The 17,698-nt window shown below is 42.2% G+C and overlaps 1 protein-coding gene across 14 annotated transcripts in view; it reads left to right on the top strand.

The window, feature by feature from the left end:
• Positions 1 to 17,698, top strand: part of myo3b (myosin IIIB) — a 655,750-nt gene that overhangs the window by 60,780 nt on the left and 577,272 nt on the right. For all 14 annotated transcript variants that reach the window (XR_013577968.1, XR_013577969.1, XM_078552132.1 and 11 more), the window contains exon 4: positions 17,573 to 17,677. Coding sequence is in view for 12 of the 14 variants with exons in the window: in XM_078552132.1 (XP_078408258.1) it covers positions 17,573 to 17,677 (105 nt within the window). In the remaining 2 variants the exon portion in view is untranslated. The remainder of the gene's footprint in view (positions 1 to 17,572; positions 17,678 to 17,698) is intronic.

Consider the following 17,698-nt stretch of genomic DNA (forward strand, 5'->3'; position numbering starts at 1 on the left):
TCATGTGGGGTCTGAATACAAGCAATTAACCACTTGATATTTAAAAGCTTTGAATGGGTTTCTTGAATGGGAGTTTTTTCCCTAACAAATATATGTGAGTGGGAGCTGTATTAAATGGTTAGAAGTTTATCATTTTCATCTCAACATGGCTCCTGAGGTCTGCCCATGATGGATACTGGGTGAATAGCTATGGAGGTTGCATGAGGTGGCATGGGGTATGAGTGGCCATGGGGTTGGGTGGGTGGGAGGGCAAGGGCTTGAGGGCCTATCAACATCGGAAACAACTGGGATGAAGTGAATCTTCTAACCAGCCTACCTGCCCACCTGCCCACGTGGTTGCCTAGGTTTTGTTTCCTGCCCACCTCCTGGAGTGAAAATCTGGTCTAGTGGGGCCCTTTGGCAGATCTGACAAGTTGGGAAATTTCGCGACTCGAGCTACTCACTTCAGTAGCAAGAATTTGGCACAAAGTGACCTTGAAAATTCTCCTGAACAGACTTTAGAAACTCTTCCCCCTCTTTGTCCTTTACATATTACTATCCCAGCCTGTATTTGGATAATTAAAATCCCCATTATAACTACTGTATAGTTCTTGCACCTCTCCTGTAATTTCTTTACAAATGTGTTCCCCTATATCTTTCTCACTAAATAGCGGTCTATAGAATAAACCCAGTAGTGTAATGGTACCTCAATTGTTTCTTAGCTCCAACCAAATAGATTCTGTCCTTGACCCTTCTAGGACATTCTCTCCCTCCAACATTGTAATGTGTTCTTTAACCAGTACTTTTGCCCTACCTCCTTATCTTTCCTGAACACCTTGTTATTTATTCTTTCATGGGATGTGAGTGTCACTGGCAAGGTATCACCCCTACTTGCCCTTGAAACGGAATGGTGTTATGATCCCAGCTGATGTTACTATTAGACAAGTTGGATCCGAGGGTGGAACCTGGCTTGATAGATTCTAACATGTTTTTTATAGAAACGTGGAGGGCGGCTAATGAACAGTCACAGGAGTCAGCTGATGAACTTTTAACAAAAAAGAATAAAACATTTATTAAACAAGAAAAGATGAACCATATTACAATATTCCTTCACCCACAAATTTATCTTTACAGATATATACAGAATCATAAAGATAACACAAGTTACAAAAGGCTATTTTATACTCTAATGTTCACAGCAACTCCACAGTCCATATAAACCAATAGGTGACCTGTGGTCAGGCACACCACACTCTGAAACCAAGTGACAGATGTCACGCCAAACAGTTGCTATGGATCCTCCATCAACTCCACCCGCCCCCCACAATCCCAGATGCTTGTCACCCTGTGAGCCAACTGGTCTCACTGAACTCCATCTTTTCAATCTCCACTCTCGAAAAATCCGCTTTGGAATCTTCTCCCAAATCACGCTTTCTCTCAGATGCCTTCTGAAAGCATTCACCTCCCGGATTTCGAACTTTCCTTCCCATGTTCCTCTCCCCTGGATTGCCACGTGCATTCAAGCTTTCTTCTATGCACTCTCTCTCTCAAATGCTCAGCCATGCCAACAGAACACCACTTCTCCACATGTCCATAGAAAAGAGTTACACACCTTCAGCTGTCTCCTTGGATCTCCTGGCTTGTCGCAAGCCTATATTGCTTTAAATCTGTGTCCTGTAGCTTCTCCCTTTAAGCTTGGAGCCTTTCTCTGCTCCCACTCTTAGCTTCGCTTAACAGGACCTTTTCCAGATTCCTATTCATTCCCTTTGACTAGATAGTCTTCTTGGGGCCCTTCTTCTTCTGTTCTTTGGGGAAAACCTGCTTCCTGCAGCTCCCTCCTGTCCAACTTCCCCTAGCAGCATGTTTTAACTTTAGTTTAGGAGTTGCTGTCTGTACCTCTCCAATACTGTTTCTGCTGGCAACCCCTTTCAACGTTAGAGCACACTGACCTACTGCTTTCGGTTTCTCTCGTATGTGTTTGTGTGTGTGACCTCTCTTGACCCCTGTTGCTAGGCAACAGCACAGTTTTTTTCTACTTTGTTTTAACTTCTCTAAACCACTACCCTCCTTGATAACACAGGTCTCCACTTCAAGGGCCATAAAACTCATTAAAAATGTAGGTGTACAAAGAGACTTGCTGTCTCCACTCTAAAACGAAACTGATCCCAGGTTTCACCTTTTTAACCCACAATTAGAAAAAATATAAATTAAAGCTGAAGGATATACCTTATTCCTAACACACACAAATGCACATATAACTTACTTAAACTTTCTACTTCCTAACAATAGCTTGGTAGGCCATTTCTGAGGGCAGTTAAGAGTCAACCACTTTGCTGTGGGTCTGGAGTCACATGTAGTTCAGACCAGGTAAGGGTGGCAGATTTCCTTTCCTAAAGGACATCAGTGAACCAGACAATTAAAATGATTGATGATAGTTTCACCATTTACTGAGACAAGTTTTCAATTCCAGATTATTTTATTAATTGAATTTAAATTCTACCAGCTGCCATGGTGGGATTTGAACCCATGTCCCAAGGGCATTAGCCTGGATCTTTAGATTACTAGCCCAGTGACATTACCAGTATGCCACCTTCTCCCCTTGTATCCAAGAATATTTAGCATCAAATCTTGCTCTTTTTGAGCCAATTCTCTGTTATCATCACCACATCATATCCCCACTTGGCTGTCTGAGCCTGCAGCTCACCAACCTCTTTTTTACCACAGTCAGCACATTCACATACATGCATAGTAAACTTAACTTTGACCTTATTTCTCTCTTACTTTGACCCCACCTAATACCTTACTATTTCTTACTGAAGTGTTACCTGACCATCCCAGGCTCGTGCTGGGGAGTTAGGGAACTCAAATAAAAGTCCCGCTTGTCTTAACATATAAATTTGAAGAATTCTTATTAGAGAGGTACACTGTTGCCTGCCCTAATCTCAAATCCCAGACTCTCAATAGAAGTCAAAGAATTGTTTTTTGCTTCCTAATAACCCCACATTCCAATGCAAAAGTCTACAGAACGTCTGCAAGTGTAATGAATGTCTTGTGCCATTTAACTCCCCAGCACGAGCCTGCCTATGCTTTGCTGGTTTGCCCTGCAGCCATTTAATGACTGTCAAGCCTTCAGTTGGTTTGAGGCAGGACTTTCACTCCCATCCGAGAGGGAATTCTGCTGCTGAAAGCTGCTGGCCAATCAAATGGCCAGCAGCTCCCTTGTCTAGGCAGCACCCCCGAAGAAAAGGAGCCCGGACTTGCAGGTAAGTCTGAGATCTTGCCAGGGCCAGGCTGGCAGACCCCAGTGTGGGGGTTGGGGACCTGGGATCGACAGGGCAGAGGGGTCGGGGCTAGGCAGTGGGGAAATACCTTGGGGGTGTTCCTCCAATTGCACAGGGTACCCAACCAGGAAGTACAATCTGGTCTGGCTGCAATACTCTAGTATTCACCTGGTGGCTGGACACTTGTCGTTAGCTTCCCCTGCTGTGGGTAAAATCCTGACGGCAATGGGAGGAGGAGGCCATTAAGTGCCCATCAATTGGCCACTGACGGGCCTCAATTAGTCCACGGGTGAACACCGCCTGACAGCACCTCTGCTGCAGATAAAAAACCTGCGGACTTGGGCAGGCAGTGGACATGGTGCTGCTGCCATGGCACCCAATTTTACGCCCCCTGCCTGCCAACCCACCCCGGGGGAGCTTAAATTCTGGCTGCAGAGTCTAAACCTGGAAGTGTAAGTCAGAATAGCTAACTCAATGTTGAATCATATACAGAAAGCAAAATAGAGAGCAAAAGAATTATGGGATTAAGAGGGAGAAAAAAGACTGAAAGAAAAAGTAAAATTGTTTTAACATTTTTATTTTTTAAATGTTTCCAACAATAATTAAATTCTGAAGGAATGATATGTAAAGTTAAAAATTCAATTACATTTGAATGGACAAGCCCTCACTTTTTCTGGTGTGTTTGATGAATATCTAGTGTGTATGTACAACCTCACGCCTTTCATGCATTTCAATGGGAGGTCTCTTGATGAGATACTGTTATAGCAAAACTTAGAGGGCGGAATTTTCCGACAGCGGGATTTTACGTTCCCGCTGTCGTCAATGGGATTTGTAACAGCCCGCCACATTTTACAGCCCTGTCCCCGCCAAAATGGGGCCGTAAAATTCTGCCCATAGAGTCGCAGGGCAACTAAGACAGCAACTTCCTGATTTCTGTGTTCAACTGCACATGTGCAGTCACCGGAAAATTTTCATTGTACCACCACTGGCAGGAGGGTGTAGTTGAAGTGTCAGTCATTTACTTTCCATCACAAATGTAGAGACAGGAATTTATAATGAAAATATAAAAATTGAAGTCTAACTTCAAATTGGGAATCTGTGTTTTCTGATCCAGTTTTCTCTGCTACATCTGAGAATTACACTTGGTCTTGCAGCCCCACTTAAACTTAGTTGAAGAAACGAAACCCCGATAACCATATGCTCCGTGCATCTGATATTTCTGATAATAAGAGCAGATAAATAGAATTTATGCTCTCTACTTTCTCATTAAACAATTAGACGTTCAAGCCTGTATCTGGATTTATACGCGTGATGTGCTGACTTTCATATCTGTCCTGGGAGTTTATTGTCAGGTTGAGAACTGGTCATAAGAAAAAGCTTGTTTTGTGTTCTCAATTAGTCTCAGATTCGGAGGATATTGCAGGCATATTTTGAATATATATGTGGCTCTGTTAACATATATTAACATTCACAAATCTGTAATCTAAATATAAAATTCAAGTTTATGTAAATATGGTGTTCCTTGTAGTCAGATATTACTTTCTTTTGCTATTCAAGTTTTGATATCTTAAGAACTCCAGGGCCCTTGCAATCAACACACGCTGTTGGTTTTAATAAGCTTGCGAATCCTCTGACACAATGGATTCATTTGTATTTGCTGGATGTTCAAGAAATGTAGCCTTGGTAGGATCTTCTAAAGAAAATCGGGTTATTTTCCCCAGCACTTTGTTGAAAACATTTGAACCAGGAATAATTTGAATATGAATAGCCCATTCACAGTGATGCTGTAGTTCTTAAACTTTCCAGCATAGCCATCGATCAAAGTACTGACTTGATACAATCTGTATTCTCGCATTTAGTTTCTGGGTACGTTTTTAATTAATTATTGCAAAAATGCTGGTTATAGTAATTTTGAGAGCAGGGCATAGCTGAGTGTTTTGCTGTAGTACAATTGCCATTTTCATATTCGTCCAGTATTCTGGGTTGTCACTTCTGAGGATGTACCACATATTTGATACAATGATGGATGGACATACAGTTAGAGGAGGAGAAGCCCCAGCTTCAACAACTAGGACAATCATCAGATATACTTGTTAGAAGGCAGAAGGTAAGGGGTCCATAGAAGACCTTATTCAGCCCAAAGGGTCAATAGATCACATTCATTTCTTGGATATTTCGAAGGAGCAGTGTGTGAGGTGGCTGCATTTCACCAGGCAGGCTATTGCTATCCTATCTGGTATGTTGGAACAAGACCAGCTGTTGGACCAGGAAGATTTCTTTTTGCCAGTGGCTGTCAAAATCACTTCCACCCTTAAGCTTTTCACCACAGGTTCTTTTCAAGCTGCTAGAGGCGACATCATCCACATCTTCTAGCCTACAGTGCACAGCTACACCAAACAGGTCACCAATGCCCTCCTTACCATGGCAAACCAGTGCATTACCTTTCCAGTGGACACCAACAGTCAGAATGAAAAAGCTCTGGGACTGCAGCAGTGACTGGCCTCCTTCATGTTTAAGGCATATTAGACTGCACTCATTTCCTGGTGCCCTGATAGCTACTTAGTTAAAATACCCTGGACCTTTTGCCTGGGGTAGCAGATGAATTTTGAATTTCTCCCACTATCTACCTGCCCAAAACTCACCTTATTTAAAATTAAAGCCAGTGTATTTTAAATTTATCAGAATTACAGGGACATTTATTTGATGACAAACTTTTCTGTAGCAGAATGCACCAAGAGTGACGTTGCCATCAGAATATTCTTCATACTATTGCACTTTTTATTTTTGAAGTGTGTTGTTTCTTCCTTACCTCTCATGAGAACTAGCTGCAGGGAGGTACTCCTGGGTTTGGGGGTAGCCAATAGTTATATTGAGTTGATGGAAAAAAAATGCTCTCCTGCTGGAAATGAGACAAGTGGAAACTGTCAGAAATATTTAGCAGAATCAGCTTTAAGCGTCCATAGTTGTAATTGAATTCTCGTATCCTGTTTCTGGCTTTTCCCATGATGTACATGTCTATAGAATGAACGTGATTTGCTCATCATACAATAGATGTTTCCATATAAGAAGCATAAAAATATTGCACTATAATTGCATAATCATACTTTGGAAATGCTAAGCAAAAAACAATAAAAACATCTTGCGTATGATAAAGTACTGATATAATTAAAAACATTTCTGCAGGAACTTAAAATGTATTCTTGTATTTAATGAGTGTTGGTTTGTTAGTAAACATGAATTGTAAGGAACTATTTCTGTCTAAATCTGATTTATTGGCAGGACATGTCAAGAATATTGAAATATGCTTGTTGTCTACTTTTTGCTGTCTACCAGCAGTAGCCCTAATGACGTGTAAGATTGAAAGGGCCATAATCTCTGTCCATCGTTCACTAAATTGGTTTACTTGAGGAATTATGATTTGTTCAAAATAAATAATTAAGGAAGAAAGAAATCCACATATATATTGTCTAATTGCACTGTTTAAAAAAATCACTGCATAAAACTTGAAATGGTGAAGTTATATTATGGAATCATTTTACTATAGAAGCACTAGAGTATATAAGGACTGGATTTTACACACCCCTCCGACAGGTTTGAAGGTGGGGAGGGTGTTCATAAAATTCAGCACATGGCCTTCCCACCACCTACCCGCATGCCCCTAACTTGTATGAAATTTTATGGGGAATGGTAGAGGCATCAGACCTCTTAATGACCACTTTTAAGATCCTTATCCCATCCCTGCTGCTATTTTACCCATGGCAGGGAGAGGCCCACATCTTGTGGGAAACATGCAGCTTTAGCTGCACAGGCTCATGTTGGGTGAGGTGGGGGTGGGGGAACCTCCTTTTGCAGGTCCCTTGTGCCCATCGGAGGATCCCCCTCCCCTTCAAAATCATACTTCCCACCCCATTGTCCTCTCCCTCATCTCTCAAACTGGTCCCCCACTCCTCTAACCCCACCACTTGCCAGAGCCTGCGAGCCTAACCCCAGTGAAATTTCCACCTCTTACCTTGGTGTCCGGTTCCAGTGATTAACTCCACTGGAAACTGCCTGTAGTCCCAGCAGTGGCTACTGCTTCTGTCAGGCGCTGCTTGGACTACAGAGCTGCTGGTCATCTGATTGGCTGGCAGCTCTCTGAGGCAGGACTTCCTGTCCCTGAAAGGTAGAAATCCCACCTCCAGCCTATTAATACCATTAAATGACAATGGGACAGCCATTTTTCTCCTGGGTGGGCTCTCCTTTTAGCCAGGGGGTGTGGGGACCACGATGACCTGTTAAGTTCAGCCCTGAAAATTGTTTGGCTCAATCTACCTTTGCATTGCTCACAAGTAGCACATCAAAAATCAATGCAATGCAGAAGGAAAAATGAGTGCTCATACATTGCTTCTGGCTAGCGCTGCACCTGAATTTCTCCAATGCTTTTAGTGGTATCTGCCCTTCAAGATGATGTAAATTTGATGTAATTGAATGCTGGGTTTTGCAGCATATTTTCTACAGCATTGCTGAATGCAGTTCAGGTGCAAACCTTCAGGGGTGAATAGTTGATGCTGCTATTTGCAGAAATGCCATCAGGCCTAAAAAGCAGGTTGATATTATCAAGATAGGTCTTTAGTTATTATTTCTTGAATTAATAAAATTGGTTTGCTGCTTTAGAACCTTCTGCTGTTTCAAGACTTTTTATGCTTTGCAACAGAAGTTGTATTCAGTACTGTTACCTGCCCTCCCAACCCCAACTTTTGAGATATGTGTTATTTGAAGGTAGACAAGGGGAAATAGCCACAAACTGGCTCTTCCTAATGTGGAATTGGCAGAGGTTAGAATTCCCTTGAGACTGAATGCCAGATAAACAGTTAAACAACAGTGTTACGGAAGGAGGGGGTTATTTAGATCACACTAATTTCTCCTCTCACCACCTGTCTGTAAACAAAGAAGTCTTTGATTTGCTTCCCCCTCTATAAATGGTAGTATATTTTCCAACCCCTAACTTTCTATTTATAACCCCACAGCAAACTCAGAAAACGATGAATTCAAAGTGTTAGTTTATTTGCACACACAAACGCGAGAGGAGGGTAGCAATGTTGCCTCCTTTGCACTTATACAGTAAAAGAGGGATAGAGAAAAGAAAGATTTACCGTGCAGAGGCCACAGAGAAATATTGCTTCATGTGGGTCTGGAGTCCAGAATCAAGTCCAATGAGACATTCCTTCAGGAAGTCAGCCCACTGAAAACTGATGCAATTTAATTTGCTTTTCTGGTGGTGTTGACTTTACACAATGAGATAGGCATGCAGAGATAAATCAGTTTTGTAGGTGATAGCACAGAAGTTCCAGTAGAAACAGTACAGATGGAGCCAGATATTCAATCTGGGCAGAGCCCCTTTTCTATGCTGCTTGTTAGATGGTAAAATGGCAGACTGAGATTTTGCAGTAGAGCAAGGCAATATTACTGGTTACACAAGCTGGAGGCTCATATCACATGACTCCCACCTCTTCACGTTGCTTTTGACAAGGGATGTGTATCCCTCGTCTGGGTTCCTGAGATGGTTAAATGCCCCAATCATTAAGGATTGAAAAGAAGGCTGCGAGGCTTTTTTGTCCTAACAGCCAAGTAGACCTTGGCTGGCTAGCCTGGGTTATGAAATGCAGATGGCTTTTGTATAGCTTTCTTTGAATTTAGTTTCTGCAGCCCACAGGGGGATTGTTAGTGTCTCTTCAGAAATAATGAGGTGCAAGTTTTTGCCATACTGCCAGATAGCTCCTTATGTTCGAGGGTCACAGACTGACATAGCTTCAGCCATTTTAAAAGGTCTTTGTTCAGTTTTTAAAATTTTAGCAATAGTCATTAGGATATATATATCTATTTTATACAAAATATACAGGGTGAGGTCTTAGTCCCCTCACAAGAGAGACAGTGGACAGGTTGAGAGAGCTAGAAATGGGTGTTATTGGCATACATGTGGAAGCTGGCCTTATGTCTGTGAACTTTGTCACCAAGGAGTAGCATATGGTTGAGGAAAAGGAGGGAAAGCAACATTGGATCCTTAGGAGACTCCAGATGTGATGGTATAATTGTGGGAAGAGAAGCCATTGCTAGACAGGCTTTTGCTACAAATGGCTAGTTAAGAGTGTGGGCAGTCCCAAAGGGGCAAGGTGTTGGAAAGCTGTGTTCAAAGCTGCTAAGAAGAGGATGGGAAGGACCAATGGTCAATGTCACAGAGAATGTCTTGGTGTTGTGGAAGAATGGAAACTTCACTGGAGTCATTTAATTTAATTTTGTCCCAGTCATTATCTGGAAAATATTTCTCAGCCTGGCTCATTCAAACTGGAGAGTCTGAAGCCTTTAAATGATGATCAACCAGCTAGCATCTGTGAATGATGAGAAAAGTAGAAGACTCAGCACTTGCCCAGGGGGTTTGCAGCAACAACAATACCAAGGAGGGTCAATGTCATCCAGGACAGACCAGTCCAACTTCCTACTTTGGGCTCTGTACAACTATGGAGGGAATAGATACATTGCTGCCTACAAGATGTTATTGGAACTCACCACGTTTACTTTGAGAACACCCTTCAGCCCAGCACATACAATCAGCAAGAAGGAAAAGAGCAACAAGGTTATGAGAACACTTTCCCCTTCAAAGTTCCCCTCCAAGTTGAGTGCCATATTGATTTGGATGTATGTAGCAGTTCATTTTATTATCACTGGGTCAAAATCCTGGAATCTTTTAATAATTACAATTCTGGGAGCACCTTCCATAAAATAATTAAATGTGATTCGATACCACTTTTTCAGGACAATACCTGAAATAACTTTTCCTCTGAAATGATGATACCAGGAAATCTTACATCACATGACCAGATAATATGCACTACAAAATTCTAGTTCCTGTGAAGAAATTCTCAATTTGAAAGATCCGTGAAGGCAGTTGTAGTTTCCATTCATCATCTTTGGAACAATACCCAGAGGCATAAAAATTTTATAAATATGAAAAAACGATGATGGGCAACATTTTCCCACCATCGGGTGGGGGGGGGTGTGCGGGAGCGGGCACGGGTGGGGGCGCGCCGTCATTTTATGTGGGCGGGCCAATTAAGTCCCGCCCAGCATGAAGTCCACCAGGAAGCACTATGTGCTCCCTGTGCGGGCAGGGGGTGATTCCCTGAGCTGGGAGTGCGCTGTTTCGCGCATGCATGCGAAAAAGCGCACAGATCTCCCTGGGTGTTGCATCAGGGAGATCGGTACAGATTTGAAACTCCAAATAAAGATGAGAGAAAAATTTCGCTGCCGTGCCCCCTCATGTGACACTGTTGACACTCACATGAGTTGGGACATGTCCATAACTTTAATTTTTATTCTGAGATTTTTAAATTACTCATGAAACCTCATCGCGTCCATGGATGAGTTTTCATGCTTTTTCAGAAGCCCTCCAGGGCACCTGGCCTGCCCTCCAACCTTAAGGTTGGACTGGCAGCTCCATTAATGGTTTTAATTAGTTTTTTAATGGCCTTAATAGGCCGTTGACAGGTCAGTGGGCACGCAGCTGAGTTGGCTGCGCGCCTGCCAACTTGAAAATCTAAATAACGCGGGGAGATGTCGGGACGCAAGCCCGATGTCACCTCGCGTCATTTTACGCATTGGCTCACCGAACAGAAGATTCTGCCTGATCAGTGGGAAAAAAAAAGCTGGCAAAAATGTGATTTTATGAACTATGGCCACTAAATTTAAATGAGGTTGAATGGTGTTTGGGATCAGCTTCCACTTTTTATTCCTTTTCCCCAGATAACTGCTAATTGTGGAAGGATTGTTTATTTACACCACTGGGGCTTCATTAAACCACGAGCAATTTTATTTACTATTCCAGACAGAACGCAGTCAAATATTACTTATGCAACTGTTTATTTTCCAGGAAACAAGTATAAGCATTGTGTTGTCTTTCGGTAATACTTTTATGAACTCTTTCTTAAATTTATTCACTACAGATATCCATTAGTCCCATACTTCCAGAATCCATTATTACCAATGCCCCAGGACAGCAAAATCTTTGATTTCAAACAAAAACAGAAAATTCTGGAAAACCTCAGCAGGCCTGACAACATCTGTGGAGAGAGAAGCAGCGTTGACTTTTCGAGTCCGTATGGCTCTTCTTCAGAGCTGGGAAACCTGCTACTGATATAATAGTCACACTCATTTTGACCATCACAATGTTTATATGCAAAATTCTGTCCCAATTTCACATAATTTTCTCAAATTTAATGTGCAAGAAACCGAACTCAAACAGCATGCAATACATAGATTTTAAGGAATCAAAAACTAATACAAATTGCACAAGTGTTTTAAAAAAAAAAGAAATTAATCAGCTACTTTTTTCCATTTAGCCCCTTGTCAACACACTGTCAGTCCATGGTAAAAGAAATAGAAAATAAAATTGCTTCATTCCTTTCATTCACATTTTTACTTGGAGGGTGCAGCCTCTTTCAAAAAGGACTCAGAGGTATCACTCATCAGCCAAAGAGAGGTAACTCCTAAACCTGTAGCCACAGTCCCCAAAATGGCAATGAGCACTTTAGTGCAGTGAATTTTTCCGTGCAGTGTAGGCTCCGATCCGTCCCATGGTGATGGAAAAGAACAGGCCATCTAAAGGTAATATTTACTCATTTCAGGCTTCGACCTGGCTCACTCTGTTGAGCCATCTGTTTGGGCCAATGCAGCTTACCTGCTGAAATTAAATGAGATTGGGGTTTTGTAATGACCATGGCTTCTTTATTGCTATTGTCTGCCCAAATTTCAAATCCAAGACGTTTATTTCGGTAGGTGAAGGATTATTCATTCTGCCAAAGGCAAGACAATGAATCTACAGAGGGATATAAGCAAGTGGGCAAAAACTTGGCAGACTGAATATAATGTGGGAAAATGTGAGGATAACCAGGAAGAATAGAGGAGCTGAATATTATTTAAATAGAGAAAGACTGCAGAAAACTGCAGCAAAGAGGGATTTGGGGGTCCTCGTGCATGAATCACAAAAAGCTAGCATACAAGTTCAGCAGGTAATAGGGAAGGCAAATGAAATGTTGGCCTTTATTTCAAAGGGAATGGAGTATAAAAGTAGGGAGGTCTTGTGTTATGACCGGTGCAGTTGGTAAAGGGGAGTTATTTAAAAATCCCAGAGGGAAACTTTAAACAACTGTCATAGCCTATAATTTTAAGTGTTACATTTGAGATGCGACTCTAAATTCAGGAATTATACCAATACTAAGTGAAACATTTTATTAATTTACACAGGTTAAAATATATGTACATATGGCTACAAATTACTACTATCATAACTTTTAACAAATTCCCAAACTAATCTCCATTAAGGCAACAGCAACCCACAGACTTAACCAAAACACCAGGCAAAGCATTTTCACCTTACAAATTCAAAATGAGATTCTTTCCACTGTGGATCCAGTTGGAGGCTTATAGCTGCCTTTTGATCTTACATTGCCTCTGCCTACACATCCGAAAACTACTGAAGTTATACCTATCACCACTGATTGATTTCAAATTCTCATTGTATCAACAACCTCTTTGAACTTCACCTTTTAACAATAAAACCCCTTTTATAGTACCAATTTTATTAATAATATAAACATATGGCTTGGTATCTGCTAGATAGGTGTCAAGTTTTCACCCCATTTCTTGAATGCTCTATTCAAAAAATGCAAATGCAAGCTATCACTCTTCCATATCAAAACTATTACCCATCAAAGCACCCAGACTAGCTGGCTTCAATCCAATTAAGATATACCCATAGACTAATCTCTATTTTAAAAGAAAAATATTTTCTAAAATATTATATACGTTAATAGCTTCATGACACTTGCATTAGTTAGACTGCACCTAGAATACTGTGAACAGTTTTGGTCCTCTTATCTAAGGAAAGATATACTGGCTTTGGAGGCAGTCCAGAGAAGGATCACTACGTTGATCCTGAGTATGGAGGGGTTTTCTTATGAGGAGAGGTTGAGTAGGTTGGGCCTGTACTCATTGGAGTTTAGAAGAATGAGATGTGACCTTATTGAAACATATAAGATTCTTTGGGGGCTTGACAGGGTAGATGCTGAGAGGTTGTTTCCCCTTGTAGGTGAGTCTAGGACCAGAGGGAATAACCTCAGAGTAAGGGTCACCCATTTAAAACAGAGATGAGGAGTTTTTTCTCTCAGAGGGCAGTGAATCTGTGGAATTCTTCACCGCAGAGAGCTGTAAAGGCTGGGTCATTAAGTATATTTAAGGCTGAGATAAACAGATTTTTAAGGGAATCAAGAGTTATGGGGAAAAGGCAGGAAAGTGGAGTGAGGATTATCAGATCAGCCATGATCTCATTGGATGGTGGAGCAGACTCAATGGACCAAATGGCCTACTTCTGCTATTCTAACGGTCTAACTGCACCATGTTCAAAGCACACTTAAGGGCTGGGATGGTGTTGATTTGTTCCCACTGTGTATCATGCCATCCCAAGCCCTTGTCAGCGGTCTCTGGGAATCGAGGATGACATCCATCAGGCTTGGTGAGACTTCAGATGACCTGAGATGACTGAGGAGCCCAATCCTGGATCCACATGTTCTTCCGCAGTGGGGGCATGTTGTTGCACAGTGGAGTGGAAATTTCAGCCCCGGGTTGGCTTCCTTCTCCTTCTGCCACCGTTTCGCCTCGCTGTTAAGTTGCTGAGTCTCGAAGTGGCTTGTGCCTTGATGGATCAGGTGGTGCCATGCTGAGTTATCCTTATACCTTTTCCTTTGGCTGCCCTTTGAGCATTGGCCAACGGGGAGTTATGAGAAGAGAACTTGTTGAGGAAGGCGTTTTTGGGCATCTGGACGCAATGGAGTTGGTTCCGCAGAAGCAAGGCTTCAATGCTGATAGATGCAGCTTCATAGAGGACGTTCGTGTTAGTCCGGTGGTCCTCCCATTTGATCCCCAGGATTTGACGCAAGCACCACTGATGGAAGCTCTCAAGGATCTTAATGTGGCGTCGGTAGACAGTCCATGTTTCACTGCAGTAGAGGAGGGTGGTCAACACAAAGGCCTTATAAACCAGAACCTCTGTTGACTTCCAAAGATCCCTCTCAATCCCTAACAGATATCTAAAAGACATTAAACTGCATGCTGTTCAACTCCTTTTTTAGTTGATAAGGATTCTGTATCAGTATTTTTTAGGATAGCTACAAAGACTAATGTTCTGCAGGATAATGGGCGCATTTCTAATGGTTTAGGATGCCTACTTACTCGGGGCTGATGGGATATTTCACATGCAAATCACCTACCTGGAATTTGGTTCTCAGTTTAAGTTGAACTGAGAAATCATTCTCTTACTTTATCTCCACTGTACTCATGGAGCTCCTAATTGCTGTCTTTCATTCAAGACAGTTTCAGAAGTCTTGAGTGTTCTTTGCTTGCACAAAACCAAGGCAAATTTCTACCCCAACATCTCATAGCTACATAGATTGTTGAGTGCATTTCCCACTGGTGCTATTTTGCAGCTAATAAGGATTTTGTATCTGTATCTTACACAATGGTTACAAAGTTTAGGGGCAGATTACATCCATTGCAATGTTGTTTCCTGACATTTCCCAGCAGCTCCTGATTGAAAATCTGCCACAGTAATCCTCGCGCATTATTAACTTGATTTGGCTGACGCGCTTTCTGCCCCCCCCACCCATCCTTGGTAACCTGTCGGTCAGTGATGCTAGGACAGGGGCCGGGGCATTGGAGCTGTTGGTTCTCTCCCAGCGTCTCCACTCCCGTGTGGGACTCTGGCTCAGCACCTGTGCTAGTCAATAACCTGCTGGAAACCATCTTGTTCCTGATGTGTCTGACAACGATAAGGGCAATTGCATTTCTACCATCAGTAACTTCACCACACATTCCTCCTATGTGTGTGCATATGTAGACAGGCAGGTGCAAAGTACTTTCTGCTCACTGTCTCTTTCCCTCGTTTATGGTGACTCACTGCTGCACTCAGCCAAGTTCACTCACTGGATGCATGCAGTTCCAATTGATCCCTATCATAGAAGCTCAGGAATACTGCACAGACTTCTCTCTACTCTCATCTATCACTGTTAACAGATACTGAAGTTAATCAGACTGATTGTCCACTTCATTTTACATTTTACTGCCCATTATAAGGTGAAGCCTGTTCCTATGAGAGGCTGTTATTTCCTTATCAATTGAAGAAAATTTCTTACCTGGGAATGCACGATGGTGTCAAGTGTGACCCAGCAGACTGAAGCTTAAAGCAGGGCATCATCCTTCACTGAAATTCAAAGTTCAACAATCCCATTGCAGCCCCCAAAAAGTTCTAGCCAACTGGGGTCCTCCTGGCTTTTTTTTTCAAATTTATGATTTGAATTTGATTGGGCGGCACTGTGTCAGATCCAGCTTTGGCTCAGAAGTACGCATGATATGACTGATTTGCTTAAAATGGCATTTTAAAATCCCTTGGAATGCTCCCTTTAGCCACTGGGAGATTGATGCCGATTCCAGTAGACCCCCAGAAATTCCAGGAGGGTTGGCAACCCTAAGCACCACACCACTGGGATGGCACGATGAGGTGGCCATTTAGCCAACTCAGTGCAGCATTCATTCATCACCAACCATGGGGTTTGAGTGTGTACGCACTGGGCACCTCAGTGTGGACGTCAGTGCTAGGTGTTGCCCTGTGCATGGGTCTATCACCTGGTGTCACATTCGATGGACACCTTTTAATTCATGCTGGGTTTCCAGTTTGCAATTCTAAGCTCCACCCACCTTTCCAGAGATTTAATGAGCAGCAGCTCACTAAATCTCTTCCTGCTGGATCCAGGTTCTTGCATTGACCACTCCAGCTGCTAATGATGTCTGTCTGCTATCTCCACCCATTCCCTTTTGTTAGGCATGCTGGCTGCCTCCTCCTGTCTGCAGGAAAGAGGAAATCTCTCCTTTTTCTGCCAAGCTGAAACATGATGTGACCCTTACTCGTGATGGAGCCATTCTTCAGTTTTCTCCATTGCTGTACATCCCCCCCTCTTTGCTTGTGTCTTCAGCCTGCCTGAATGCTGCTCATGCACTTCTAAAAATGGTACCTGCGTACAAGTTGCTGGTGTTATGACCGTTTTGCCAATAATAATTGCCTGGTTCCCGTGCCTGATGGCCCTAAATTGGCTCTTCATGATAAAATCATGGAGGAGGTTCCACCGCTGGCCCCTGTGCCGCTGACATCCATTCCGCTTCCCCCCGCCCCCCAACATTGGGTCATCTGCCCAATCAGTAAAATTAAGGCCGGTGGCTATAAAACGATCAAACAAGACTTCTGTGGTGTATGAAGGAGTTTTATTATTTGAAGAATGATCGTATACGTTGGATAATTTATTTTTCTTAATTCCCTGTTCTCCCTTATTGATGACCGAGATAAGAAACAAGTGATTAAAACAAAAAACTACTGCGGATGCTGGAAATTGAAAACAAAAACAGAATTACCTGGAAAAACTCAGCAGGTCTGGCAGCATCGGCGGAGAAGAAAAGAGTTGACGTTTCGAGTCCTCATGACCCTTCAACAGAACAGTTCTGTTGAAGGGTCATGAGGACTCGAAACGTCAACTCTTTTCTCCGCCGATGCTGCCAGACCTGCTGAGTTTTTCCAGGTAATTCTAAGAAACAAGTGCCTTGCTCTAAATCCATATTGTAGTCAGCTGGGACAATTCTCTCTATGATTGTCTTTTTTTTCTTCATGGGAAGCACCAGGCTTTCATGTGGTACCTTCAAGAGTGCTGCACCTGAGATTGAACCTCTGGCATGGAAGGCCGAGTCTATGCCTTGCTATTCAGTGGTTCCATGTCTAAGCATATTAATGAGCTGTGCTGCCCAGTATATCATTTGGAATAATATAGTTTAACAAAATCTGAGTTGTTAGGCTCTGTAGGTTATGTAGCAATGTTACCCTGTGGTAACATTGCCAAGTGTAATAGATTAATTTGATAATCTGTATTTTGCTGTGCCGGTTATATCACGAGATGCCGTTTTTGTTATATAAAAATTGAAACACTGTTCACACCTAAACATTCTGTATTCAGAACAAAATTCATTAAATTTCACAATATATAACAAAGTTGTACTGTATTATATTGCAAAAGTTCTATTCTGGATGTTTACTTCATTAACATGAAATTAATTTGCTGTATAAGTTGATGCAATTTTGCCAGCATTTTTTGTATTTAATTTTCACTTTTCTGCAGTGCTGGAATGAAAATTTAAAAATGAAATTACTTTGCTAACTAATAGAAATGCTTCTGATTCTTTCACAGCTGTGCAATGGAGGTTCTGTCACTGAACTCATCACAAATCTACTGAAGCGTGGTGAATGCATGGATGAAGCACTAATCTCATACATTTTGTATGGGGCACTTTTGGTAAGAACTAAATGACAACAC

The sequence above is a fragment of the Cetorhinus maximus genome, chromosome 11 (assembly GCF_964194155.1).
Source record: "Cetorhinus maximus chromosome 11, sCetMax3.hap1.1, whole genome shotgun sequence".
Classification (NCBI taxonomy): Eukaryota; Metazoa; Chordata; class Chondrichthyes; order Lamniformes; family Cetorhinidae; genus Cetorhinus; species Cetorhinus maximus.